The sequence below is a fragment of the Drosophila gunungcola genome, unplaced genomic scaffold (genome assembly GCF_025200985.1).
Source record: "Drosophila gunungcola strain Sukarami unplaced genomic scaffold, Dgunungcola_SK_2 000069F, whole genome shotgun sequence".
NCBI lineage: Eukaryota > Metazoa > Arthropoda > Insecta > Diptera > Drosophilidae > Drosophila > Drosophila gunungcola.
The window spans coordinates 133,451-160,676 of record NW_026453232.1 but is presented as its reverse complement, the minus strand read 5'-3'; the positions used below and the strand labels follow the sequence as shown (position 1 = coordinate 160,676).

The 27,226-nt window shown below is 31.6% G+C and overlaps 1 protein-coding gene across 3 annotated transcripts; it reads right to left on the bottom strand.

Annotated features, from left to right (window-relative positions):
• Positions 1 to 6,224: 6,224 nt before the first annotated feature.
• LOC128264394 (E3 SUMO-protein ligase ZBED1-like) lies at positions 6,225 to 8,452 on the bottom strand. Of its 3 annotated transcripts, none has more exons than XR_008268731.1 (3): positions 8,229 to 8,388; positions 6,469 to 6,951; positions 6,225 to 6,405 (listed from the first exon to the last, which is right to left on the bottom strand). XR_008268731.1 is itself a non-coding variant. In XM_052999831.1 (2 exons), exons 1-2 carry the CDS (start codon positions 8,248 to 8,250, stop codon positions 7,200 to 7,202), a joined length of 996 nt encoding a protein of 331 aa, XP_052855791.1. In that variant the 5' UTR covers positions 8,251 to 8,452; the 3' UTR covers positions 6,564 to 7,199. The 3 variants fall into 3 exon arrangements, 1 of the variants encoding a protein (XP_052855791.1); XR_008268730.1 differs by lacking the exon at positions 6,225 to 6,405 and having other exon boundaries at positions 6,564 to 6,716; positions 6,772 to 8,173; positions 8,229 to 8,452; XM_052999831.1 differs by lacking the exon at positions 6,225 to 6,405 and having other exon boundaries at positions 6,564 to 8,173; positions 8,229 to 8,452.
• Between the last annotated feature and the right edge of the window lie 18,774 nt (positions 8,453 to 27,226).

Genomic DNA, 27,226 nt, shown 5'->3' with positions numbered 1-27,226 from the left:
GCTAGGTATTTCAATAAAATAGTATTACAATAAATTGTATGAAAATTATTAAATTAAATTTAGCGACAAAACTCAAGAACCAACAATCAACTTCATAATTGTATAGCTTCTGGTCAAAAACCTAAGATAAGTTTTCGACATTCAGCTCCTAAACCGAACGGTAGCTGATGGGTTTCAGCTGATGTGCAAATGAAACTAGATTAGTAACAAGCCCAAACACACATGTTTCAAATGCATATAAATTGCGTACATTTCCGAATCAGCATGGTACAATCTTCGTTGTTGCATTCGAGTCTACATCGGAAAGCAGATCGAAAATAAAGAACGCACGTAACTTTAACACACTATAGAAGCATTATCATTAAAAGCTGCATCTTAGCTTAAGAACCAGAAGAAGTCCATAGGTGCGCTCCCTGTGGAGTGCTAGTTTCATGAATGTTATCAAAAACGTTGGGTTCTGTTGTCAAGGGCTGGTCATTATGGACGGCAGTATATGTAGTGACGATGAGCTGAATTTTACTGGAGCTGTTGGGCCGGTGGAGCAAAAAGTCTTACTTTTATGGCATGGTTGTATTCTGGCATTAAATAAGCGTCCAACGACACCACAATTATGACAATCCGATACTCCTATAAAAGATAATCAATAAACAAGACAAATACAGCATTTTTGAAATGAGAACGATGAGAAGTGATGTTTTAGGGTCTTGAAAGCAATTTTACTGTATTAAGCAGCTCGAGATGATTTAACCCTTTTCAGAAGAAGATGATGATGATGAAAAATTCGTGTTAGAGCTTTTTAAGTAAAATGGAAACATAAGCATGTTATTATGGACAAAAATAATTTTCGTATGATCAAGGGTTAGAACTGTGTTCTTCGGTTTTTTCAATGTCCACGTAATATGGGGTCGGCTCCTGGTCATGGTGTACATTAATACAAAATTTGATTTTAGGTCTCTTGTACAAATTTATAAACGGAAACAATTCCTCCTATTTGTTACATACTTTTCAACGAATACAATATACCGTTTTTTACCTACGAGTAACGGGTATGATAACATTCCCTCTAATTAAAAAAGAGTAAATTAACATTGGAAAATTATTAAAATAATCAAAAATACAATATGTATAAAAAAACATTTTTTAAATGTAATACTAATAACTAAAATTAATAAAAAATATATTAAAAAAACAAAAACAGATGGTTAAGTACCATACAATTTTTATGAATCTATCACATTATTAGGACTTTTTAAGGATTTCCGCGTACTCAGAAATTATAAATATCTAACTATGTCAAAAGTGTACTGCTTCGTAGATTAATACACTGTTTTAATAATTAAATACACTTTTTAAGCGGCTTGCTTGATACTGCTAGCTGACTAGAGGAACATTTTATTGTGCAGCTTTTTGCAGGTTATTATTTTATTGTTGACACTCGTTACGGTAATTTTTAATGAACAGTCAAATGTCAAATTTTTATGCATTGTCAAAACTGTACAGCCAAGTCATACAGGGACGACTCATAGTCGTGGATTTATGGTTATTTTTTATTGCGACTAGGTAGGTATTGGAACTTTGCAGAAATACGACTTTTGTTTCAAACAAAAACTTCTGATATCAAACAAAAAACCTCTAGACGAGCTAAGAACAAAGTGATGATCGCACCTTCAACTCCAATTTCTTATATCAAATTTTGTGACAATTATTATTTATTTTACCCAAAAGTTAACTTTCTTTTTATTAAATTAGTTTCGTAATCCGCAAAAAGCTGCACAATAACATCAATAAGAACTATACCAATATTACCAAACAAAATAACAATTCCGATTACGAAACTAATTAAATATAAATAATAAATAAATATTTACGATTGTTGTATACGTATTGATCCAATATTTGGGGTAAAGTTGTTTTAGTAATTAATTCAGTGATCAAGGTAGTAAGCTAAGCAAATTGGTATAGTCGTTTTATTTTAAAACATTAAAAAAAAATACCCTTGCTAAAAAAATTATATTTTCACTCATCACATTTAAAGGATATAAATAGTCCATTATTTTTAACTAAATACTTATAAATTATTTTTGTTTTTAAGAAAAACTTCTGATATCAAAAACACTAAATCTGTTTAAAAATATTGTAAAGATCGCACCCTTAACATACAACTTTTATATATGCCATACATCGCAAGCAATAATCCCAAAGAACCGCAGTAGGTATATACGAATGCCAAAAAAAAAAACAACAACAAGCGAGCGAGGGAGAGATAATGATAATTGTTTACCATTAATTTGGCCATAAAGATTTGTCTGCTCCCAACATACCCCTCCCGTTGAAGGAATTCCTTTCAACAAAATCATAATCAATTTTTAACTGCCGTTCGAAGAGGGACCTGATTAAAACCGCGAAAGGATAACAAGTTCCGCGTCTCGCGAAGTTCAAAAAGTAAAATAATCTGACGTTTCGTTTCGAACCTCCGCCTAATCGTTTTAAGCAATCTGTTAAAAACAAAAACTTCAAAATTATTTAAAATTGAAAAATATTCAAAGAACAAAAAGATTTACCCAAATATAAAGTGTAAAAGACACATTTTTGTAATTAAAAAAAACTCATAATATAGATAAAATAATATCACACACAATAATTACAAAATCCATTCCATAATAAAAAAAATGCAACATTCTAATTCTTAGGGCAACAACTTCCGAATTCTGAACAATTAAAATTCAAAGTAAACTTAACCTTTCACTGCTCATATAATGTATCCATATCCAAAACGACCGAACAGGATTTGGTAGACTGACTCGCGATTCTTGCCGAACCCTCACCAGCCAGTACCACACGAATAAACCCGCGAATCATGACCGAGAAGACATTGAGGAAAAAATTAAAACAGTCTTAGAGACAAATTTTAGTAGCCTAGAAAAGAAAATGCTTAATCCAAATAAAGATTTTTTCAAACATGCATTTAAACAATTAAAAGAGAATTAACACACAATCTTAGTGAGCTGGATAAATTAGATATTGTTCATAGAGACTTTTCAGGAAACAAAAGCGAATGTTCGTCATGGAAGAAAAGTGTCGAGAGGGTGTTAAAAATCTATGAAAACAGAATCGGTTCACAGAATTGGTAATAAAATTTCTGATCAAGCGGACGCAGTACTAGAATCATATAATACCCCCTTAGATTGGACAGCTATTTCAAATACTTAACAGCGCATTTCGCCGAGAAGTGCGACTTAAAGACATTAGAATATCACCATTATGCTCTTAATCAAAGTAACAATACTATGGACGAATAGTCGCCACAAAATCTGATATCAGAAGTTAAAAGGTGTTTTTGTTTGATTCATTATGTACACTGAATTTAAAACACCTTGCATATATGACATTCAGGGAAGCTCGAGTTATGATTATAGTCACAACTATAGATCCCACACACAAAACCAAGTCTAAAACAACACCATTTAAGCAAATTGAGGAAAACTTCATAAACAAGAAAACTTCATATACCCTTGCAGCTATTTCAAAAACTAAATACTCTTGAAAACGTTAAAATTATGATTTACTTGCGTATAAAAACATTGAAGCCATGATGATTTGCAGCTTATTTATTCGATAGTTCCTATGGCAGCTGTACGATTGTTCCTATGGGAGCTATATGCTATAGTCGTCCGGTTTTGATGAAATTCTGAATATTTGCAAGGGTATAAAAATGCTTAAAAAATGTCAAATTTACTATAGCAGTAATCGCATCCTCGATTTGTATACCCTTGCAGAGGGTATTATAATTACAGTCAGAAGTTTGCAACGCAGTGAAGGAGACATCTCCGACCCTATAAAGTATATATATTCTTGATCAGCATCACTAGGAGAGTCGATCTAGCCATGTCCGTCTGTCCGTCCGTCTGTCAGTCTGTCCGTCCGTTTCTATGCAAACTAGTCTCTCAGTTTTAAAGCTATCTGCATGAAACTTTGTCTTTCTTTTGCAGTTAGTATAAAAGTCGGAACGAGCCGGATCGGACGACTATAGCATATAGCTCCCATAGGAACAATCATAAAAATATATAAAAAAAATGTTAGCTTTGGTGTTTTTTATTTTTTTTTAGTTCTTCGAGATATAGTCATGGTTAAATATTTCAGAATTACGGTTTAAATTTCATCAAAATCGGACGACTATAGCATATAGCTCCCATATGAACAATCATAAAAATAAAGAAGAAAAAATTATAACTTTGGTGTTTTTTTTTTTTTAGTTCTTCGAGATATAGTAATGGATAAATATTTCAGAATAAATTTCATCAAAATCGGACGACTATAGCATATAGCTCTCGTAGGAACAACCGTATAGCTGCTATAGAAACTATCGAATAAATAAGCTGCAAATCATCATAGCTTCAATGGTTTTATACGCATGTAAATCATAATTTTAATGTTTCAAAAGTATTTAATTCTTGCAATAGCTGTGGTATATGAACTTCGGCTTGCCGAATGTGGAGGAATCTTATCATATATTATATATAGACCCTTGTTTAAAAAAAAAATAGCAAAAAGTAGATCATTTTGTTGTGTTTGGTAATCTTAGCACCAAAATACTCCAATAAAGGGTATCAAATCGTCTGGATTTGAAAGTATCACAGCAGAGTTTTTTGTTGTAAACTCAAAATGCAAAAGTATGTGAAAACCTAAACTCCTTTGTATACAATTAGCATCATGGTCGTTCTTGTGCAATGTTATAGATTAGGATTACAAATGAACTACTTACCATACAACAAGCTGGAATTCGTACTGTACCAGCCCAATTGTAATATAGAAAACACAGTTTGTAGCTTAGCTTTTGAATGATATCCGGTCCATATCTGGCGTCATCTCGCAAAACCACAAAATGAGTGGGGGTTACAGTGCCCTGTCGTACCATTTGCGAAACCAAAAAAACATCGAACATTTTTAATCTGGTTATATGTTGGTCAACAACAGTTCCAGGCGACGGGTTGTCAAATTGATTGTGACTTTTCTGAAACAAATAAAATTATATTTGGTATATTTCAAAAGTAGATTTGAGACACGTAGAAAGCACAGGATAAGATAATATAGGGTGAACTAAATCTAAACAAGAAAGAAAGCTAACTTCGGCAAGCCAAAGTTTATAGACCCTTTCAGCTATTGCAAAATAAATTATTCTTAAAAACATCTAAATTTCGATTTATATGCGTATATGTAAAAAAACATTGAAGATATAGTGATTTCAGCTGAGTTATTGATTGTGCCTGTGGCAGTTAAATTTTTTCCCCTTTTTTTCGCCGATAATTCCTATGGGAACTATATGCTATAGTAAGATTTTACTTAAATCATTAATGTCTATTACAACAGGGGTTTTGCTTCCCAATTCCTAGATTTGAAATGTTTTTCCAAACCTTATTTGAATTGATTGAAATGTAACGTTCTATACCTATATAAATAATAAACTGTTTGTCTACAATTTTTCATTTTACAAAATTTTTTATTTTATTTTTATTTGGTTTTTAATTAGAATATTACTATTTACGTTAACAATAAGTTAATCTTATAAGAGAGATCAGTTAGAATATTTCTATTTACGTTATTAAAAAGTTTATAATCACTCATAAGAGAGACCAGTTCAGAGTATAGAATATTTCGATTGGGTCGATAAATACAGCTTATATATAATTATAGGTTGAATATCATCACTAACGATTACTCACGATAAATACAGCTTATATATAATTATAGGTTGAATATCATCACTAACAAACTTAGATTGTCTTTCTCCCGCCATCTCTTTTACTTTTTGCGCAAAACATCAGACGGGAAAGATGATTCTGATAGACATGTGCAGTTCAATTTAAAATTGATAAACAGATTTTAAATTTCTCAATTGTTTTTTGTAAGATTTTGCACGATTGAAAAATTATGAGGCTATCGTATTTCGTGGATAGAAGTTTTCTAACTTCACTAGTGTTTTTGATAATTATAACAATTAAAAATATGACACATAATTTTAAAGAGTAGAATAAGTAATTAAATGAAAAGAAGGAGGAACGATATAGACTAGAGGTGGAGAACTATCGATAGTCGGCGCCATCGATAGTGAGCGATTGTTTTTTTCAAACCATCGATAGTGTCGATAGTACCATCGATAGTCACCGATAATATCGTCCGAAATTAAAAATTTTTTTTTTAAGTTTTTAAGAAAAATGGTTTATTTTAACCAAAGTTTTGATTCAAAAATAACAGGATGTTAATGTTTTTCTCTTTGAGCCGGGTGCGTCTCTCGGAAACAATTTGCCCTGCCTTGCTAAAAGCTCTTTCCGATTCTACGGATGTTGCGGGAATGCAAAGGTATTTGCAAAAGAGGCCCTTTATGCAGGGAAGATCAGTTTGATTAACCTGGAATAAAAGTAAAATACGTATGTAAATATTGATAACTTATAATTTGTTTTCGAATCATACCTTAATCCATAACAGTGGGTCCACATCGTGACTGACAATTGCCCTCTCCAGATATTGCCTTTTAATAAGTATAGCATCCACTCGTGCGTTTCCGATTTTGCTATCTGATCGTTCACCCAAAAAATCAAAAAATGTGTCCTGGGTACTTGTGTCCGCTGCGATGGTCAGATCCTTTCTGGACTCTTCGATTGACGAATGGGCCAGTTCGTTTTCAAAAAAGGTTGATGCTTGTTCAGCGTTTGAAGCGTCTTGAAAACCATTTTTTTTAAAACGTGGGTCCAATAATGTTGCCATCATACATACATTTCTTTGTTCATAAATTGAGAGTCGTTTCTTTATTGATTCCATTAATATATTTTGGATTGTTTTTCCTTGCATAGTTTCTGGCAAGAATTTTTCGATTTTCCGCAGAAGCCCATATGCCATGGGTATAATCAGAGATATGGTTACATATTTTCCACCAGAAACTTTTTCACTTGCTTGCTGGAAGAAAGACAATATTTTTTCCATATCTTTTAACACAAGTATTTCGTCAGCCGTAAATGGCTGAGGTGCATTTGTGGTTCCTAATAGGACTTTGGCAATGGCATCATTTGTTTTTAAAATTCTCTCAATCATGAAAAAGAAACTGTTCCATCTTGTTGGTACTTCTTGCAGCAAAGTATAAATCGTACCTTCTTGTGCTAATTTAAATTTTTCATTAGCAATCGGGCTTTGTTTGAAAAATCTAACTATTGATTTGCACTTGGTAAATAAATTTTTATGACTGCGTCATCAACTCTTAATGCATCTTGCACAACTAAGTTGATTGTGTGCGCAAAGCATGGCAGATTTTGAATTTGCAATATTGCACATGCTTTAAGCATGGAGCTGGCATTATCAGTTACAATGCACACGGTCTTATTAAAAATGTTCCAATCAATTAGAATATTTCGCAAAGTATCTGCAATGTTTTGCGAACAGTGATTTGTTACATTTAACAGTTTTTTTGTAGCCAAGGATGCTGTTTTTAGTTCATAGTTATGAACAAAATGACTCGTCACCGTCAAAAAACTGTCATTGGCACTCGATGTCCACAAATCACAAGTTATTGATACATCCGTCACTTCTTGAAATATCAATGACAATTTGGCAGAGGTTTCCTTGTACAGATTGGACATAAGCACATCACGCAAGTATGTCTTGCTTGGCAATTTATAACGAGGATCCAATACCTGACTGTATTTGATAAAACCTTCGTTTTCCACAATGTTGTATGGCTGTACATCTTTAGCGACCATTTCTGTCAATGCATTGTCGATGTCGGTCTTTCGCTTAGAATTCGACTCGTACAGGACAGCTCTTTTGAACAAGGAAGCCACAGAGTTCACACTCGATCTGCAACTGCTGCTTGTAGACGCAGTGTCGTTCCTTTTTACAGCTGTTGTGTTAGAGTCCGGTTCCAAGCTGGGATGAAACCTTTTTATATGGTCGCGCAAGTTTGATGTATTGCCGCTTGTTTTATATTCCTTGCCACAGTCAAGGCATTTGGCAAGTTTTTTGTCGTCGGACCTCTTAAAATACTTCCAAACAGTTGATATTTTACTCCTTTTAGAGTTCTTTTGGCTTTCGGGGAGAACATCTTTTTCAGAGTCCGTGCTGGTGCAATCACAGTCCTGTTTGTTTGGACTTGGCGCAGTAGGTGTTGCGGACCTCCGACGTGTACCTTAAATGCAACACATTATCCATCAAAATACTTATGCAAAATACATTAAACATACCTTTTTTTAAAAAGCGTTCCATTTTTAATAGTTTTTTTTATAATTCCCGTCAATTTTAACAATTTTTCAGTTGTTTGTGTGAAGTTGTGTGTGAAATGCGCGTTAAAGTATTTTAGCGATGTGAGACGCCCGCTATCGATGGCACTATCGATAGTGGACGGGCCGCTATCGAAGGTGTCTGCTGCTATCGATAGTGGCTCGATAGCGCCCAACCATCGATAGTGTCGATAGTGCCATCGATAGTTCTCCACCTCTAATATAGACGTGTTGTGACAGCGTTGAAGAAACCTTCGGGATTGAATGATAAGCAAATCAGCTCAGAGGAATTGCAGTTGCTGAGCATCAAAGAACCCAAGAATTAATGATCAAGTAAAGTCAGTGAGTTTAAAAAAGAACTCTAGAATAGATTTTCAACTTATGCCATTTAGTTTGTTTTACTATATATGATTATAGAGAGAATAAGGATGTCTGTAGTAAGAATAGGAAGAAGAAAAAAGGGCGTTGATTTTCAGTTCTTCAGCTCCTTTTAACATTTGCGATCAAGCTGCTTTAACCTTTCTATCAAATCCTGCTGCCCCGATTGCAGACCAAGCAAACGCATATGAGTTCGGATTGTTGTATGGCGCTTTGTCTTCTTTTCCCATTGTTGTTACAGTGGACTGAAAATCGAACGCCGACTTGTAACCACTCACCGCTTATCGATCCGTTATGAGGACTAGTAGTTCCTATGTATCTATTGTTCGCTGCTTCGTTTCTTCCTCGTGACCGTTTCAATGTTGAAACTTGAGCAAGAGCTGAGCCCAAAGAGGCGTGGCGATAAAAACTATTTCTTTAGTGAGCTAAAAATCTTCATAGCTTTAACGTTTAAAAATATTAATTTATTTATTTCTTATTTATTTCTTTATATATTTATTTATATATTTCTTTATATTTTTCTTTAGATATTTCTTTATATATTTCATTATATATTTCGTTATATATTTCTTTACATGTTTCTTTATATATTTCTTTATATACTTCTTTATATACTTCTTTATATATTTCTTTATATATTTCTATATAAACCGCGGTAAAAAGTATGAAAAAAAATGTTTAAAAATCTGAAACAGCTCAGAGAAACATTCAAGAATATAGATTTGTGTTCATCTTGTACAATAACTATTTGTATTTAATTTCCGTGCAAAAATTTTTCACATAACCGTTTTCTCGATATCATAACTGTTTACCGAGTCTCGTGAGCTAAAGATCTCGCTGAGTCGGGTGCTGCAAGAAAAAACAAAAAGTACGTACCCGTAAGCAGAGGAAGGACACCAACGACGACGACCGTCCAGCGTAGGGCGAGCAGCAAGTAAGCTTACGGCTACTTCTACATCTATGGGATGCAGCGAGGAGGGTAAGACGTAAGCGTTTGTCTAGAACCCAGCGTTCTGCCACAGAGAATGGAAGCTTACGGCATACGCCTGAACCGTTAGGTAAAAATGAGAAGGCGTCTGGTGCGACCGGCCGGGACAGAGCTAAGGAAAGGAGGCTGCGGCTGCGATCGGTGAAAGCCCGCGAGGCCAACCACAACAGAAGAAAATCAGAGCACGCAGAGCGAAGCCAGCGACATCGGAATCAACCCGGAGCACCCGGAACGATGCGGGTGCAACCCGGAGCGACTACGGTGGAGGGATAGCGACATTGGAGCATCCAGCCTCAGCGAAGAAGGCGACACGAGTGCACACTGTCACTATTAGCCCTCGGCGGCCAAGTCGGCGAATAAAGATTCTTGTGTATCCAAACCTTCTTAAGAGCGACCAGTTCAGAGTATGCAATGCTTCGATTGGGTCGATAATACAGCTTATATATGATTATAGATTTAATACCAGTACTAACTTAGATTGCTTTTCTCCCGCCAATTCTTTAACTTTTAGCGCGAAACATCAGACGGGAAAAATGATTCTGATAGACATGTGAAGTTCACTTTATATATTGATAAACAGATTTTAAATATCTCAATTGTTTTTTTAAGATTTTGCGCGATTAAATGATAAATTATAAGGCCATCGTATTTCGTGAATAGAAACTATAATAATTTAAAATATGACACATAATTTTAAATAGTATATTAATTTTCGTTACAGAAATAATCAGTAAGTAATTAAATGAAAACAAGGAGGAACGTCGAAGGTTTCTGGGATTCAATGATAAACAAATCAGCTCATAGGAATTGCAGTTAGGATAGAACAATAAAGATACGTTTGTGCGTTCCCATCGGGCGGTCACTGTATTAAATGCTTATATTCTCGAGCATTCATCCATATGGTATTTTGGCTGTTTTTCAATCATCAGTTAAAGTGGACGTTGCTAAACACTATATATGAAAGTCGTTAAATAGGAAAGGATCTGTGAAAGAATTATCTTTACGAACTTAGGACCTAAGTCATTAAATCCAACAACATTCGAAAGGATTTTAAGGACCCCCTTTACCTCAAATACACAGTTATCTTCACTGTGGGTATCGGGTACTTAACATTGCACAAAGATTTTACTTAAACCATTTATGTTTATTATAATAGGGATTTTGCTTCCCAGTTCCCAGATTTGAAAAGTTTTTCCAAACCTTTTTTAAGTTAATTAAAATGTCACGTTCTATACCTATATAAATAATAAACTGTTTGTTTATAACTTCAGTTTTTTTTTAATTTTTAGTTCTTCAAGATATACAAACTGTATAATATTTCTGAATTATTGTTTAAATTTGATTAAAATCGGACGATTATATCATATAGCTCCCATGAAAACAATCGAAATAGTTTTTAATTTTTTTTTTAATTATTTGGATATAGTAATGGTAAAATAATTCAGAACTATGCTTTAAATTTTATGCAAATGGGAGAACGATATCTGTAGCTGCCATAGGAACGATCGAATAAGTGAGCTGAAAATCTCCATAGCTTTAACGTTTTAAACATTATTTATTTCTTTATTTATTTCTTTATATATTTCATTATACATTTCTTTATATATTTCTTTATGTATTTCTTTATATTTTTCTTTATATATTTCTTTACATATTTCGTTATATATTTCATTACATGTTTCTTTATATATTTCTATATATAGCGGTTAGAGGTTTACCGCGGTGAAAAGTATGAAAAAAATGTTTAATAATCTGAAACAGCTCAGAGAAACATGGCCAACGTCTCAAACGATAGAAACACAACAATATTTTATGTAAAAAAAAATCATGCAAGAATATAGATTTGTGTTCTATCTTGTACAATAACTATTTGCATTTAATTTCCGTGCAAAAATGTTTCATATAACTTTTTTCTCAATATAATAACTTAGTTTTAATTAGATTTGAATTTAATTTTCAAAGCCCTTAGATTTATTTAATAAGTAGTCCATCTGGCTCATTCTTATTGGATATTTATATGATGTGCTAGGAAGTTTTTGACAATTTTTAAATGAAACAAATTAAAGTTATAAGTATTTTGACAGTTTCTGAATGTAAAAATTTGTTGTAAATATAACAATTCTAAAAAGCTAATATTAAATAAACATTTTTTTTGTGCTTTTAAAACTTTTTTAAACATGAACTTCTTAAGTATCCAATAGGAATGAGCACAATGGACTTACTTATTGGTTCATGAATGAAATCAGTGGCGCTTTTATTAAAATTTAAACGTAAAAAACGACCCATGCAAGTTAACCAACCCGTGAAACCGGGCTCTTGGTTTCCCTACCAAGATAAACAAACAAATCTTAAAGTAAACATAAGTTTCTACTCGAAGCCCAATCAATTGCGTTCTAAGTTCAAACTATTGCGATCCATATTTGAATTTCACAATAGGATGCCATGATTTCATCCTAAGCTTATATTCTAAGCAAAAGGAAAATTTCTAGAAGCTCAAAGAAAAGCTCCTGGCCGAGGTTCGTTGGATAAGATTTCTTTGATCAAGAAACAGTTCAGAAGTAAGAAATTCGAATGTGAAAAATAAAGTGTATTGTACTTGTGAAATTAAATAAAAAGGTTTAACACCAAGTTATAAAAAATAAAAAATATATTTTTTTAACAAATTTATTAGTGATAAACTTAATTGGCGCCCAACGTGGGGCCGTGATAAAAAGGTTCTAAAAAATTATTAATTATAACAAGTTAATATAAAAAAAGGACCTGCGCCGCAAAAACCCAACCATTTTTAGTGGAAAAATTAAAGCATTCACAACAAACCGATTACATCGAATATTGTGAAAGTGATTTAAAAATTTAAATGGAAATCAATTAATGCAATAATCCATTTAAATAGCTGATAATATATAATAAAGGTGGACCGAAAAAATTAATTCACAGTACAAGAACACACAACAAAAAACAAATAAATAAAGAACAATAAATCAAAAATAATAATTAAAGAATAATAACCAAAAACACAATTAATAAAGAAAGTTAAATAAAAACACAAATATATCAACTGGGAAATCCAAGAAGAATAAAAACAGAAATATTTCATTTAAACAAAGAAGGAAGGAAGGAAGGGCTGAAGGGCATTCCCTCGCCAAAATTCAACACGACTACAACCAAAATAACAAAGAAGGAAAGAAGCTGAAGGGCATTCCTTCGCCATCATTAAAGACGACAAGCTTAAAAATTAAAAGATCGTAAGAAACAAGAACAATTATATTTTAAGTAAAAATTTAATTTGAAGATAAAATATATAATACATCCTGGAAGATCTAAAATATTTGTTGAATCTATTTAATAAACTAGAAATGACCGATACGCCAAGCAAGCCTTTTTGACCAAAGAATTAATAAAACAGATTGTTTCAACAGAGGTAAATTCTTTAAAACACGAAATAGAAACAACTAAAAGCAGAACTTCAAACGAATGTCAACAAAGTAGAAGATTATAAAGTTGAAGAAGTTGACAATTTGATAAAATGTGAAGAATTCTATGAAATCATTAAATCAGTTCCAGAATTTAAGGGGGAACTTGAAAATTATGTGAGTTGAAGGGAAGCAGCAGAAAACGCTATGAGTCAGTATATTCGAAAAAGTAAGCGATATTTCGCAGCAGTATCAATATTAAGGAACAAGATAACAGGAAAAGCAAACGATGCTCTAACCATCCACGGAACAGTCCTAAATTTTGATGCTATTTTAGCCAGATTAGATTTCGTTTTTAGCGTTAGAAGACCGCTACACATTATCGAACAAGAACTAAGTATTCTTACACAAGGAAAACTAAGTGTAATGGAATATTATAACCAAGTAACATTACTGACTAACAAAACTATAATGACATATGGTCGTAATATGCCACTAACTTCAGAAATTAATGATAGACATAGACAGAGTGCACTAAGAGTTTTCGTAACTGGCCTTAACGGCCCAATATCATCGACTCTTTATTCCATGAATCCAACTGACTTGCCTAATGCAATGGCGTTTGTACAGGAGGTGGAAAGTAATAACATGAGAGCAAAATTCGCTCACAATTTCATTGGAATGAGTTATAGAAAATATAACTCAAATTATACTAGTGGCCCAGAACAAAATAATAATTCTTTTAATCAAAAGACTACTAATTACAATAATTCAAACTATTTGAGATACAATCAAAGATCTCCACAAGTTAAAAATAATCAATGGAATCAGAGTCAGAATTATAATAATCAATGGGGACAAAATAATAATTGGAAGTTTAATAACAATCAGGTACAGCCTGCTCCTGAACCCATGGAGATAGATGAATCAATCCAGTATCAAATTCGTCCTAATAATAATTTTAACAGGGGTAATAATAACAAAAAATAATTATAATCAAAACCAAGCGCAAAAAACAAATATAAGCACCACTCAAAACAAACCATTTGAATCACATCCACAGTTAAAGCGGGAACCAACTGGTTCAATTAATCAGCCTGCTCAAAAAATTATGAGAGTAAATAATATAGAAGAGGATAATTTTTTAAATCAGAATCCGGAGTAGGATTACTTTACTTAATGAGAACAGACAAAAAATCGAAAAGGAATTTAAAGTTTTAATTGACACAGGAGCAATATCTTGTTACATAAAAAAGGGAATTTATCAAAATAAAAAAGAGCTTTCAATTTACAAAAGAGTTTCAACCATTAATGGGTTTACAATAATAAAATATTATCATTTAATAACGATATTTAACACAAGACAAATATTTTATAAAATAGAAGGGCTAGAGTCCGACCTACTTATAGGTTTTAATCTTTTAAAAAAAATAGGAGCGGTAATTGATATTCAAAAAGGTACCATCAATTATAACGGAAAAAGAAAAATTACTTTACGATGAGGATACTTCATTAAACCAATTATCGCTAAAAAATGGAAAAATTATCCTTCCATTGAAAGAATACATTATAAAAAAAAACCTTTGAAGAGCAAAGTGGAAATAAAACAGATTCACAAATGGTGGAAAAAAGTTTATTTAGCTTGGGATCACAGAATCCTGAGCAAGCCGACGTAGAATTATCCGTCAACAAAAAAACGTATAGTTTGGGATCCAAAAATCTTGAACACTCCGACGTAGAAAAATCCGTCAACAAAAAATTATATAGTTTTGGAAAAAAAATTCCTGAACACGCCGACGAAGAATTTTCCGTCAACAAAAAGTTTAAACGTTTGGGAACACAAAACCCTCAACGTGCCGACGTCGAACTATCTGTCAATAAAAAAGTAACAACTTTGGGATCAAAGGATTCCGAAAGAAATAAAATAAACAATATTAAAATGTTAAATTCAAATCAAGTAGAAGATTTGGAGAAAAGAATAATTGACATAATTGAAGAGGAACACTCTAAAATAAACCTACAAATTCCTTTTAAACTGATATTCGGGGCGAAATTAATACAAATAACAACATGGCCATTTACAGTAAACAATATCCCTATGCTTTATCAGTTTCAGATTTCGTTAACAATGAAATCAATAGAGTGATAAATGAAAATATTATAAGGCCGAGTAGAAGTCCTTACAATTCACCAGTACTGGTGGTACCCAAAAAGGGTCAAAACGAAGACAGTAGCCCTAAACACAGACTTGTAATAGACTACAAAAAATTAAATGAGAACACAATACCGGATAGATACCCGATGCAAGACCCATCGTTATGTTAGCCAACTTAGGAAAGGCAAAATTTTTTTCCACAATTGATTTGGAATCAGGATTCCATCAAATTCTAACGAAAAACCAGCATTTTGCAGAGAGCAATGGATGATATTTTCAGAGAACAAGTAGGAAAAACATGCCACGTCTACATGGACGATATTATAATTTTTTCAAACACAATCGAGCGACATTTCTCAGATTTAACTCAAATAATAGGCATTTTAGAAAAAGCAAATATGAAAACTTCTCTCGAAAAATCTAAATTCTTTAAATTAGAAACCTCCTTTCTTGGTTACATTGTTTCTTTTAATGTAATCAAAACAGATCCTGAAAAAATTTCCACAATTTCAAGGTATCCGTTACCACAAAATATTAGAGAACTTCGAAGTTTTCTAGGCTTAACTGGCTATTACCGAAAATTTGTCCGTAGTTATGCAAAAATTGCAAAACCTCTTACAAAATATTTAGGAGGGGAAAATGGAAATGTTTCTAAAAGAATATCTACAAAAGTTTTAATACAATTTGACGATTCAGCTATACAAGCTTTTATCGAACTAAAAGAGAATCTAATAGCACAAGTTGAACTAGTTCAACCAGATTATAGTAAAAAATTCACAGACGCATCAGATGTAGCTATCGGGGCGGTATTATCACAGGATAACAAACCAATTACTTTCATTTCTAAAACACTTAATTGAACCGAGAAACTTTATGCTAGCTATAGTATGGGCCTTAAAAAATTTGAAAAACTATTTGTAGGGAGTAGTTGGTATAGAAATCCAAACGGACCATCGATCTTTGTCTTTCACGATTTCGGACAAAAATCCCAACGTAGAAATGAAAAGATGGTATCCTTTCATAGAAAGTTTTACCCCAAAAATAATAATTAAACCCGGTACAACAAATGTTGTAGCCGATGCATTATCTCGAATACAAATAAATAACATTACAAACAGTGACAGTCAGACCCGTAAACCGTTAAATCAGTTTAAACAACAACTGTTATTAACAACGGGGAAGGTTTACAATACATGAGTCACTGGAAGTTTTTGGCAGGACACGACACATAATTGAATTTGATACACCACAAAATTTAATAACTATACTAAAAGAGTATATTCCACCAAACATTACGGTAGGAATTCATTGTACATTAGAGGACTTATATCACATTCAATTACCCTTAAAAAATAATTTCTTCAAGACATAGAAAACGATGAAGTTAAAGCCATAATTATAGAAGAAACACACAGTCGAGCTCATAGGGGTCTAGATGAAAATTATAAACAAATCAGTAGGTTATATTATTGGCCAAACTTATTTACAAAATTGAAAGAATATATAAAAAATTGTGTGATTTGTAATGAAAATAAATATAACAGGCACCCAATAAAAATTCCATTTGGGGAAGCCCCTATACCAACTAAAGAAGGAGAAAATTTACATATAGATATATACTACGCGCAAAATTTAACATTTATTACTTGTATAAACGCGTATTCAAAATACTTTGTTGTAAAAAAAATTCAAAATAAGTTAAACCTTAAAATTAAGGTAATGGAACTACTTCAACAATTTCCCCAAGCAAAAGTAATTATGACCGATAACGAACCTAGTTTTACCTCAGCCCAATTTAAATCATTTGCACAAAGGTGTGGAATTACTTTGCATTACGCAGACCCAAGACACAGTACTTCAAACGGACAAGTTGAAAGGGCACACTCGACATTAACAGAAATAGCTCGCTGCATAAAAGAGGAGTTTAGTTTAACTAATTTTTCCGAAATAGTTATTAGAGCCGCTCTTTATTCATAAAGATAATATTAAATTGTAATACAAACAACAATATTTTATTATTTTTTTCACAAAAATGTTTTTTTAGTACTTATACTCAACCTATTACTTTTAACAAGTTCTGAAATAATTGACTATACAAGTCACGAAATATTTATTATTTAAGGACAATAAAGACGTATTGACGTACGATTCATACGCAGATTTATTTCACATAACTAATTTAAGTTTTTATGAAGAAATAATTAACACGGAAACCAGATCTTTGACCAAAACATCAAAAACAGACATAGAATGGGAAATTTCAATGGACTTGGAACTCATCAAATTAACTTTATCAGAAATAATGCCAAAAAGACAAAAAAAAAGGAATTAATGAAATAGGAACTTCATGGAAATGGATAGCAGGTACTCCTGATCATGATGATTTCATAACGGTTCAGAACAAAATAGACAGCCTAAATGAAAACAACAACAAGCAATTCACAATAAATTATTTAGTGAAGTAAAATATCTTACTGAAAGTTTAAAAAATGTAGTTTTGACTTACAAAATTTATTAGATATTATTATCTTAGCAAAAGCAAAAATTTTTAATACAAAAATTTTAAACGAGAATGAAATTAAAGAAATGTACAATCATGAAAAACAATCTGTAGTATTATCTGACCAAACGGACATATCAACTCAACAAATTTTAAAAAATAATGATTTACTTGTAGTTTACATAAAATATCCCATGATTAACGGTAAATGTGACCTTTACAAAACAAGAGCTATTGAAAAATCCGATGGAAAATTATTAATAAATAATGAAGTTGCCAATTGCAAAAACAAATATTGCCTAATGATGGAAAATTATTAATAAATAATGAAGTTGCCAATTGCAAAAAAAAATATTGTCCTAATGACTAATTTTAAGAAAGAAATGTTTAACAACTATTGTAAATTAAGTTTTGAAACTAATTGTTTTATAAAATTATTAAACGGCGAACAAGCCAATTGCTCTAAAATAAGAGAAATTAATAATAAAATAGATATCTTACAGGATGGTGCCATTTTAATAACAGGAACAAATATAGTAGACAACACTCAATTAAAAGGTTCATATTTAATTTTGTTCAATGACTCAATTATTATAAATAACAGCACCTACATTAACAGCGAAAACAAAATGTTAAACTATATAGCTCAGCATAAATTCATAAATTATGACATTTACGAATGTATTGCTTCAAATAATAACTCTTGACAATATAAAAATTATCAATCCATTTGTAAAAATTAATAATATCAAAATATCAGTTTCCTTTATATTATTAATTTTTATCATTATATTTTAATATTATTATTATTACTTTACATAATATACAAAAATGTCAACAAAGTAGAAGATTATAAAGTTGAAGAAGTTGAAAATTTGATAAAATGTGAAGAATTCTATGAAATCATTAAATCAGTTCCAGAATTTAAGGGGGAACTTGATAATTATGTGAGTTGAAGTGAAGCAGCAGAAAACGCTATGAGTCAGTATATTCGAAAAAGTAAGCGATATTTCGCAGCAGTATCAATATTAAGGAACAAGATAACAGGAAAAGCAAACGATGCTCTAACCATCCACGGAACAGTCCTAAATTTTGATGCTATTTTAGCCAGATTAGATTTCGTTTTTAGCGTTAGAAGACCGCTACACATTATCGAACAAGAACTAAGTATTCTTACACAAGGAAAACTAGTGTAATGGAATATTATAACCAAGTAACATTACTGACTAACAAAACTATAATGACATATGGTCGTAATATGCCACTAACTTCAGAAATTAATGATAGACATAGACAGAGTGCACTAAGAGTTTTCGTAACTGGCCTTAACGGCCCAATATCATCGACTCTTTATTCCATGAATCCAACTGACTTGCCTAATGCAATGGCGTTTGTACAGGAGGTGGAAAGTAATAACATGAGAGCAAAATTCGCTCACAATTTCATTGGAATGAGTTATAGAAAATATAACTCAAATTATACTAGTGGCCCAGAACAAAATAATAATTCTTTTAATCAAAAGACTACTAATTACAATAATTCAAACTATTTGAGATACAATCAAAGATCTCCACAAGTTAAAAATAATCAATGGAATCAGAGTCAGAATTATAATAATCAATGGGGACAAAATAATAATTGGAAGTTTAATAACAATCAGGTACAGCCTGCTCCTGAACCCATGGAGATAGATGAATCAATCCAGTATCAAATTCGTCCTAATAATAATTTTAACAGGGGTAATAATAACAAAAAATAATTATAATCAAAACCAAGCGCAAAAAACAAATATAAGCACCACTCAAAACAAACCATTTGAATCACATCCACAGTTAAAGCGGGAACCAACTGGTTCAATTAATCAGCCTGCTCAAAAAATTATGAGAGTAAATAATATAGAAGAGGATAATTTTTTAAATCAGAATCCAGGAGTAGGATTACTTTACTTAATGAGAACAGACAAAAAATCGAAAAGGAATTTAAAGTTTTAATTGACACAGGAGCAATATCTTGTTACATAAAAAGGGGAATTTATCAAAATAAAAAAGAGCTCCCAATTTACAAAAGAGTTTCAACCATTAATGGGCTTACAATAATAAAATATTATCATTTAATAACGATATTTAACACAAGACAAATATTTTATAAAATAGAAGAGCTAGAGTCCGACCTACTTATAGGTTTTAATCTTTTAAAAAAAATAGGAGCGGTAATTGATATTCAAAAAGGTACCATCAATTATAACGGAAAAAAGAAAAATTACTTTACGATGAGGATACTTCATTAAACCAATTATCGCTAAAAAATGGAAAAATTATCCTTCCATTGAAAGAATACATTATAAAAAAAAACCTTTGAAGAGCAAAGTGGAAATAAAACAGATTCACAAATGGTGGAAAAAAGTTTATTTAGCTTGGGATCACAGAATCCTGAGCAAGCCGACGTAGAATTATCCGTCAACAAAAAAACGTATAGTTTGGGATCCAAAAATCTTGAACACTCCGACGTAGAAAAATCCGTCAACAAAAAATTATATAGTTTTGGAAAAAAAATTCCTGAACACGCCGACGAAGAATTTTCCGTCAACAAAAAGTTTAAACGTTTGGGAACACAAAACCCTCAACGTGCCGACGTCGAACTATCCGTCAATAAAAAAGTAACAACTTTGGGAAAGAAATAAAATAAACAATATTAAAATGTTAAATTCAAATCCAGTAGAAGATTTGGAGAAAAGAATAATTGACATAATTGAAGAGGAACACTCTAAAATAAACCTACAAATTCCTTTTAAACTGATATTCGGGGCGAAATTAATACAAATAACAACATGGCCATTTACAGTAAACAATATCCCTATGCTTTATCAGTTTCAGATTTCGTTAACAATGAAATCAATAGAGTGATAAATGAAAATATTATAAGGCCGAGTAGAAGTCCTTACAATTCACCAGTACTGGTGGTACCCAAAAAGGGTCAAAACGAAGACAGTAGCCCTAAACACAGACTTGTAATAGACTACAAAAAATTAAATGAGAACACAATACCGGATAGATACCCGATGCAACCCCATCGTTATGTTAGCCAACTTAGGAAAGGCAAAATTTTTTTCCACAATTGATTTGGAATCAGGATTCCATCAAATTCTAACGAAAAACCAGAATTTTGCAGAGAGCAATGGATGATATTTTCAGAGAACAAGTAGGAAAAACATGCCACGTCTACATGGACGATATTATAATTTTTTCAAACACAATCGAGCGACATTTCTCAGATTTAACTCAAATAATAGGCATTTTACAAAAAGCAAATATGAAAACTTCTCTCGAAAAATCTAAATTCTTTAAATTAGAAACCTCCTTTCTTGGTTACATTGTTTCTTTTAATGTAATCAAAACAGATCCTGAAAAAATTTCCACAATTTCAAGGTATCCGTTACCACAAAATATTAGAGAACTTCGAAGTTTTCTAGGCTTAACTGGCTATTACCGAAAATTTGTCCGTAGTTATGCAAAAATTGCAAAACCTCTTACAAAATATTTAGGAGGGGAAAATGGAAATGTTTCTAAAAGAATATCTACAAAAGTTTTAATACAATTTGACGATTCAGCTATACAAGCTTTTATCGAACTAAAAGAGAATCTAATAGCACAAGTTGAACTAGTTCAACCAGATTATAGTAAAAAATTCACAGACGCATCAGATGTAGCTATCGGGGCGGTATTATCACAGGATAACAAACCAATTACTTTCATTTCTAAAACACTTAATTGAACCGAGAAACTTTATGCCACAAACAAAAAGGAAGTGCTAGCTATAGTATGGGCCTTAAAAAATTTGAAAAACTATTTGTAGGGAGTAGTTGGTATAGAAATCCAAACGGACCATCGATCTTTGTCTTTCACGATTTCGGACAAAAATCCCAACGTAGAAATGAAAAGATGGTATCCTTTCATAGAAAGTTTTACCCCAAAAATAATAATTAAACCCGGTACAACAAATGTTGTAGCCGATGCATTATCTCGAATACAAATAAATAACATTACAAACAGTGATATAGAACAAACAGAACAGTCAGACTCAGATCAAAACACACAGCATTCTGCTGACAGTAGTTTTGAAAATGTAATACAAGAGACCCGTAAACCGTTAAATCAGTTTAAACAACAACTGTTATTAACAACGGGGAAGGTTTACAATACATGAGTCACTGGAAGTTTTTGGCAGGACACGACACATAATTGAATATGATACACCACAAAATTTAATAACTATACTAAAAGAGTATATTCCACCAAACATTACGGTAGGAATTCATTGTACATTAGAGGACTTATATCACATTCAATTACCCTTAAAAAATAATTTCTTCAAGACATAGAAAACGATGAAGTTAAAGCCATAATTATAGAAGAAACACACAGTCGAGCTCATAGGGGTCTAGATGAAAATTATAAACAAATCAGTAGGTTATATTATTGGCCAAACTTATTTACAAAATTGAAAGAATATATAAAAAATTGTGTGATTTGTAATGAAAATAAATATAACAGGCACCCAATAAAAATTCCATTTGGGGAAGCCCCTATTCCAACTAAAGAAGGAGAAAATTTACATATAGATATATACTACGCGCAAAATTTAACATTTATTACTTGTATAAACGCGTATTCAAAATACTTTGTTGTAAAAAAAAATTCAAAATAAGTTAAACATTGAAATTAAGGTAATGGAACTACTTCAACAATTTCCCCAAGCAAAAGTAATTATGACCGATAACGAACCTAGTTTTACCTCAGCCCAATTTAAATCATTTGCACAAAGGTGTGGAATTACTTTGCATTACGCAGACCCAAGACACAGTACTTCAAACGGACAAGTTGAAAGGGCACACTCGACATTAACAGAAATAGCTCGCTGCATAAAAGAGGAGTTTAGTTTAACTAATTTTTCCGAAATAGTTATTAGAGCCGCTCTTTATTCATAAAGATAATATTAAATTGTAATACAAACAACAATATTTTATTATTTTTTTTCACAAAAATGTTTTTTTAGTACTTATACTCAACCTATTACTTTTAACAAGTTCTGAAATAATTGACTATACAAGTCACAAATATTTATTATTTAAGGACAATAAAGACGTATTGACGTACGATTCATACGCAGATTTATTTCACATAACTAATTTAAGTTTTTATGAAGAAATAATTAACACGGAAACCAGATCTTTGACCAAAACATCAAAAACAGACATAGAATGGGAAATTTCAATGGACTTGGAACTCATCAAATTAACTTTATCAGAAATAATGCCAAAAAGACAAAAAAAAAGGAATTAATGAAATAGGAACTTCATGGAAATGGATAGCAGGTACTCCTGATCATGATGATTTCATAACGATTCAGAACAAAATAGACAGCCTAAATGAAAACAACAACAAGCAATTCACAATAAATTATTTAGTGAAGTAAAATATCTTACTGAAAGTTTAAAAAATGTAGTTTTGACTTACAAAATTTATTAGATATTATTATCTTAGCAAAAGCAAAAATTTTTAATACAAAAATTTTAAACGAGAATGAAATTAAAGAAATGTACAATCATGAAAAACAATCTGTAGTATTATCTGACCAAACGGACATATCAACTCAACAAATTTTAAAAAATAATGATTTACTTGTAGTTTACATAAAATATCCCATGATTAACGGTAAATGTGACCTTTACAAAACAAGAGCTATTGAAAAATCCGATGGAAAATTATTAATAAATAATGAAGTTGCCAATTGCAAAAACAAATATTGCCTAATGATGGAAAATTATTAATAAATTATGAAGTTGCCAATTGCAAAAAAAAATATTGCCTAATGACTAATTTTAAGAAAGAAATGTTTAACAACTATTGTAAATTAAGTTTTGAAACTAATTGTTTTATAAAATTATTAAACGGCGAACAAGCCAATTGCTCTAAAATAAGAGAAATTAATAATAAAATAGATATCTTACAGGATGGTGCCATTTTAATAACAGGAACAAATATAGTAGACAACACTCAATTAAAAGGTTCATATTTAATTTTGTTCAATGACTCAATTATTATAAATAACAGCACCTACATTAACAGCGAAAACAAAATGTTAAACTATATAGCTCAGCATAAATTCATAAATTATGACATTTACGAATGTATTGCTTCAAATAATTCGGAGCTAACTCTTGACAATATAAAAATTATCAATCCATTTGTAAAAATTAATAATATCAAAATATCAGTTTCCTTTATATTATTAAAATTTATCATTATATTTTTAATATTATTATTATTACTTTACATAATATACAAAAATTTTGTAACCAAAAAACAACGGCCAGAACTAGAAATCAGTACAAACCAAGAAAAAGTTTTAAAAAAAGAAAATACAAACCAAGAAGAAATTTTAATAGAAGAAAATACAAACCATGAAGAAACTTTTAAAGAAAAAAGATACAAAGACCAAGACCGATGTTTTTTTTAAACTAAGAGAACGCTTAAAAGAAATTCATTATGAATCGGGGCGATCCATTTTAGAAGGGGGAGAGTTAACCAACCCGTGAAACCGGGCCGCTTATGGAATTAATAAAATTTTTTTCCAAAATTCAATTTAAACAATCTTTGCCTATGCCTTTGCATTTGCCTTTGTCTTTGCCCATGCCTTTGGCTTTGGGGTCCGCTCTTGGTTTCCCTACCAAGATAAACAAACAAATCTTAAAGTAAACATAAGTTTCTACTCGAAGCCCAATCAATTGCGTTCTAAGTTCAAACTATTGCGATCCAAGCCCAAACAAGTTGCATCGGTCAGCCTATTTGAATTTCACAATAGGATGCCATGATTTCATCCTAAGCTTATATTCTAAGCAAAAGGAAAAGTTCCAGAAGCTCAAAGAAAAGCTCCTGGCCGAGGTTCGTTGGATAAGATTTTAGAATTAAGTCGGAAGTCCATCTTTGATCAAGAAACAGTTCAGAAGTAAGAAATTCGAATGTGAAAAATAAAGTGTATTGTACTTGTGAAATTAAATAAAAAGGTTTAACACCAAGTTATAAAAAATAAAAAATATATTTTTTTTTAACAAATTTACTAGTGATAAACTTAATTTGCATGTATTACACACTTTAATATTTTTGTATTTTTAGTAAAATTCGATATTAAAATTTAATTATTCCTTTCTTAAATTTTCTGTTTGATTAAGAAAAACAAAAGGTGATGAAAAAATTGAGGTCAACTATGACACTGTCAAACGAATTCTACAAAGAATAAGGCAGCCATTCTTGCCAAAGTCTCCGACAATCCCAGAGAGCGTTCGTTTAATGTTTGGAGATGAAAAAGTCATGAGCCTTTTTGGTATGAAAGGAAATTTTCCACAACGCTTTTTCAAAAAAAGTATCAAGCTCATTTGCGGACTGCATTTTTTCTTCGGACCAAATGATTGGCTTAATTGAAAATAATATTGAGGAGCAAAATCGTAATTATCTCATTGATGCCACTTTTAAAGTTTGTCCTGTTGGAGATTTTCGGCAACTTTTAATAATTTACATTAAACGTATGCAGAAGGTAAATTATTTCTTTTAATTGATATAAATAGATTATTGTATTTTTTTATTATCGTTATCTAAGCCTTTTATATTCGTATTGATGACGTGAAAAACTGAGCTGTGCTACCAGAATTTGTGTATGTATATTGATTCCAACATTTGTTGCTTAAAAAATGCACCTTTTATTTCGGACGCTCTAAAAAAATATCATCCCTCAATGAACTTTTTTGCTTGTTGATTCCACTTTGCACAAGCATGCAAAAAATGCAAAAAAGAAGTACGTATTCAAAAAAAGCTAAAATCATTTTTTGTAAATTTGTACAAAGTTTAATTAATGCAGAATTTTAGAAAAGCCGCGAATTCGGCGGTGTTGGAAACCAACCAATAACGAAACAGTTACGTGTAAGTATTTAATATTTTATAAAGAGATAATTATTCTAAGAACAATTATTTTTTTCAGAATCGTGCTTAAAATCATGGGCGCAATGAAGTTGAGATATTCAGGGATTTTTAACTTGCACGGTTTCGCTAAACGATCCTCTTCAGAAGCAGGATATCTTTAAAAGTGTGAATGACACGGAAACTAATTCGTTTGGGCTTAATTCTTTGATATCATCTATTTTCTCAGACGGTTCAAATTTAAGTCAGTTTTCGGAGACTGCTATTGTCCAAGTCAACCCATGTAATGTGTGCTTATTGAAGCCTGAATCTGTTTTGCTGCGACCATGTAATCATGTCAAAATCTGCGACTTATGTTGGGATAATATTGTCGAAAATAATTCCTTGAAAATAATGACATTGAAGATAATGAAAGTGGACATTTGAACCCGAAATGTCCCAGCTGTAATCAAACTTTTGATAAGGCAATTCGAAATGTAAGAAGTCAACTAAAGTGATGTTAATAAATCCAAAAACAAACAGTTTGAAGTAACACATATGAACGACAAGGTTTTTCCTTATTTTTTAAACGACATATCTCCGCCCTTCTGCAAACAACATATCTCCGCGCGGAGTGACGTTTAAAAACAAAATATTTTCGCGCGGAGATATGTCGTTTTTAGAAGGGCGGAGATATGTCGCGCGTAGATCTGACGCTATGCCAGAATGTAGTAGTTCACCGCTTCAAATGCTTTGCTATGGTCATTGAGAGTTAAGAATGTTAAGAATGCACAAGTTTTGTCTAGTTGGCAGCTAATGTACAATGTGGAACACGTAGAAACATAAACTTCATAGGTATCCAATAAGAATGAGCAAAATGGACTAACTTATTGATTCATAAAAGAAATCAGTGGCGCTTTTATTAAACGTAACAAATGGCCCATGCATGCATATTTGTGTGTGTACCTACAATGTAGATAAAGTTGGCTTCACAATATACATTTTTATATAAAATGTATAACATACTTTTATATTTTTGTATTTTTAGTAAAATTTGATATTAAAATTTAATATTTCATAAATTTTCTGTTTGATTACGAAAAACAAAAGGTCACGAGGAAATTAAGGTCAACTACGACACTGTAAAACGAACTCTACAAAGAATAAGGCGGCCATTTTTGCCAAAGTCTCCGACAACCCCAAAGAGCGTTCGTTAAATGTTTGAAGATGAAAACGTCATGAGCCTTTTTGGTATGACCAAAGGAAATTCTCCACAATGCTTTTTCAAATAGTTTACGTATCAAGTTCATTTGCGGACTGCATTTTTTCTTCGGACAAGATAATTAGCTTAATTAAAAATCGTAATTATCTTATTGACGTCACTTTTAAAGTTTTTCATTTTGGAGATTTTAAGCAACTTTTAATAATTTACATTAAACATATGCAAAAGGTAAATTATTCCTTTTAATTGATATAAATAGATTATTGGTTTTTTTTTTCATTGCTCAGATAACGCCGTGTATAGTCGTATTGATGACGCGAAAAACTGAGCTGTGCTACCAGCACTTGTTTATGTATA

Coding starts and splice junctions, on each gene's coding strand:
- LOC128264394 (XM_052999831.1), bottom strand. CDS start 8,250: ATGGAACGCTTTTTAAAAAAAG. Junction 8,174..8,228: donor GGAACGCTTTTTAAAAAAAG/GTATGTTTAATG, acceptor GTTGCATTTAAG/GTACACGTCGGAGGTCCGCA.